This window comes from Neomonachus schauinslandi, unplaced genomic scaffold, assembly GCF_002201575.2.
Source record: "Neomonachus schauinslandi unplaced genomic scaffold, ASM220157v2 HiC_scaffold_1782, whole genome shotgun sequence".
Lineage (NCBI taxonomy): Eukaryota > Metazoa > Chordata > Mammalia > Carnivora > Phocidae > Neomonachus > Neomonachus schauinslandi.
In genome coordinates this window covers 564-3,359 of record NW_025410472.1, presented here as the reverse complement: position 1 = coordinate 3,359, position 2,796 = coordinate 564, and the positions used below count along the sequence as shown (strand labels likewise).

Below are 2,796 nucleotides of genomic sequence, written 5' to 3'. Positions count from 1 at the left end.
TGTGTGTGTGTGTGTGTGTGTGTGTGTGTGTGTGTGTGTGTGTGTGTACGCACTACACAGCTTGCACTAGGGGATGAGGAACTGGTCAGTCAGGCCCACAGGAGGATGCCCCCACCCCCCAGCCCAGTCACATGCCTCTGAGGCCACCGCTTCCTGGCACGGCTGGGGCTCTGGCCAGACAGGACAGAGGGCACGGAAACCTGTCCCAACCCCAGGTGGACCGGTGGCTGGATGGCAGCAAGGAGCTAGGTCCCCACCACTCAGGGGCAGGCCACGCAGAAGGATGCCAATTGGGCAGCCCCAGAGGTGCCAGGCTGGGTCCCAGGACCTGACCCCCGAGCTAGGACCAGGCTGACCCAGCCCCAGCTCGGTATGTGACTTACAAAATGTCCCACCTCCGAGCCTGTTTGCCCCTCAAGGAGCACTGGGCATGATCAGTGCTGGCTGCTGATCAAAGAGGAAGAAGGGAAGGAGGCAGGACTGGGTCAAGGGTGGCACCAGGCCTTCCAGCAGGATAGGCAGAAACAAAAAAGCTCCAGAGCCCTTAGTTACGCCTGGGCAGGCAGGCCCAGATGACCCGAGCTCAAGGACCCCACAGCCCCTTGGGGCCTAAGTTTGATTTACGCTCCTTCGCACCCAGCTGATGGCCCTGGGCCCAGCTCCCTTATCTACAGACGATGACCCTGTCCCCCATGCCCACAGGCTGGCCTCAGGAACAAGATAGCTCCTGACATCAGTGGTGTCAGTGGTCAGTGGTACGCAGGGGGAGAGGTCACGGAGGAGCTACGGGCACCCCAACCTGCCCTCCCCGCCCCCACAGGGGGACACAGGTGGGAGTGCTCAACTGGGCAGGGGTAGTGGGAGGGGCACCCAGCAGGGCAGGGCGTGGCTGATCAGAAGCCCCTCCCCCCATGGAGCAGGTGAATCCTGCAAAACCCTGGGTTGCTGAGCAGAGTGTTTGCTGCCCGCTTATGCAGAACCTTTCGTAAAAGCCAACGGCTGTCGAAATCAGTGTCTGTGGTCCACCCAGCCCCAGCCCCAAGAGGACGACCCCCATACTCACGTCCATGTAGTTCTTGAGCATCTCCGGAATGGGCCCCCCTGTCACACTGGGCACCCCCTGGGCATATTTGGAAATGGGGCCCTTGGCGATCAGATCTTCCACGGGGCCCCCCAACTCCGACATGGTCCGGCGGACAGAGATGAACTTGTGCAGCGGGATTCTGTCAAGAGGAGGGAAGGGGCTCATCAGGGCTCGCCTCCCCCTCCCCCTCTGCACCCTCAGCCACCAGGGGCTCCAAAAGCACCTCCCATCCCTTGTCTCCACTCTGTGCCTGTGGGGTCTGTTAGAGTATCGCTGTCCATCCGTCACTTCTGCCCGACGCCCTCCGAGGGGACCCATTCACCTGCCTTCTGAATCTGCTGCTCTCCACGCAGAGATGGTCCCCACTTCCCTGTCTGGCCTCCTGGGCTGGCTATGCCTGGCCATCAGATGGGACTTCGACGCCACCACCTCTGAGAAGCCCTCCTTGGCCATCCTTCAACGTGACCCTGTTACCCTCCGGGGCCCTCACAGTAGTGAATTCATTTCCTGCTGATGCATCCTCTGTCCCCATCACGGCGCAGACCCCAGGAAGGCCAGACTGCGCTGGGGTGCTAGGGGTCTCTGCCTCTGGCTGTGCCTCCCTCTGAGATGCCCGCGGCACCCCCACTGACAGCCCCTGCCTCCCGACCTTGGCGGTCTGCCTGGGCAGAAAGAGCATGGGTTTGAGGTCAGGTGGCCTGGTTCTAGTGTGCATGGGGTCCCCTGGCCTGGATCCTTGGCTCCCGGGTTTCAGCTTGCTCCCAGCTCTGACAGTGCAGGTGGGACAGGCAGGCAGCCCTGAGCACACTCCAACACTTGGATGGAAGGTCCTCCCAGCCAAGGGGACTTGGGAGTTCAAGGTCACAGCTGGCCCTTCCTGGCATGCCAAGGGCATGCTTCAGGAAGATGGGACTCTTGCCTAAAACCTGGTAGGCTGTTAGAGTCCAAGGTTCTTGCCTGGGGGAAGGGGACACGCCCTCCAGTAACCCAGGAAGGTGGTGCCATCAGTCCCACAGGACCTGGAGGAAGTGTGAGGGGCTCTGGTTTGGCTGCCCGGCCCCAAACAGCCACAGACTCGGCTCCCCACAGCCATCCAGCCCCGGAGGGGAGGCCTGTGGGCGGCACCAGGGTAGGCGCAGCCCTGCAGCTGCCTGCCCACAAAGACTCCATTTGGGGCTACATGCCCCCGAGCCACAGCCCGTGCTGAAGCCCACGCAAAACAGCCTTTTGGCAAGGCTGAGTCCTGCTCGGCCCCCAGCCAGCTCCCACGGCTCTGTGACCTCACCCACCTGCCCACAGGCAAAAGGCCCACAGCAGAGGGGCAAGGATGCCTTCCCAGGCCTGGCACCAAGGCCCTGGGGGCAAGGGTGGGTGCGGGACCAGAAGGGGCTGGCCCACTGCACCCCTCCCCCATCTGGGAAAGCAGGCTGCCTGGCAAGAGTGGGAGGGTGGGGGGTGCCGCCCGTCCTCAGCCTGGCTGGCACAGCATGGCACAGCCCCGATCCAGGCCCGGCGGATGAGGAGCTCACCTGGTACAGGGGGACAGGCCCCTGGGCCTGAGGAACGTGTGGTCCTCACTAGGGCAGGTGCCAGTGGGGAAGCCTACTGCAGCCGGGCCACTCACCCAGACCCTCTCCTTAGGCTAACTCCCTTCCGTCTCTGAAACACTCGGGGGCTCCTCGGGTCAGAGGGTCTCCCGCCGGAGCGCTGTG

General features: G+C 63.2%; 1 protein-coding gene across 1 annotated transcript in view; it reads right to left on the bottom strand.

Moving 5' to 3' along the window:
• LOC110582885 (cathepsin D-like) overlaps positions 1–2,796 on the bottom strand; it is a 7,387-nt gene that overhangs the window by 4,034 nt on the left and 557 nt on the right. Inside the window, exon 2 of the mRNA XM_044912404.1 lies at positions 1,064–1,223. Within this exon, the coding sequence (XP_044768339.1) occupies positions 1,064–1,223 (160 nt within the window). The remainder of the gene's footprint in view (positions 1–1,063; positions 1,224–2,796) is intronic.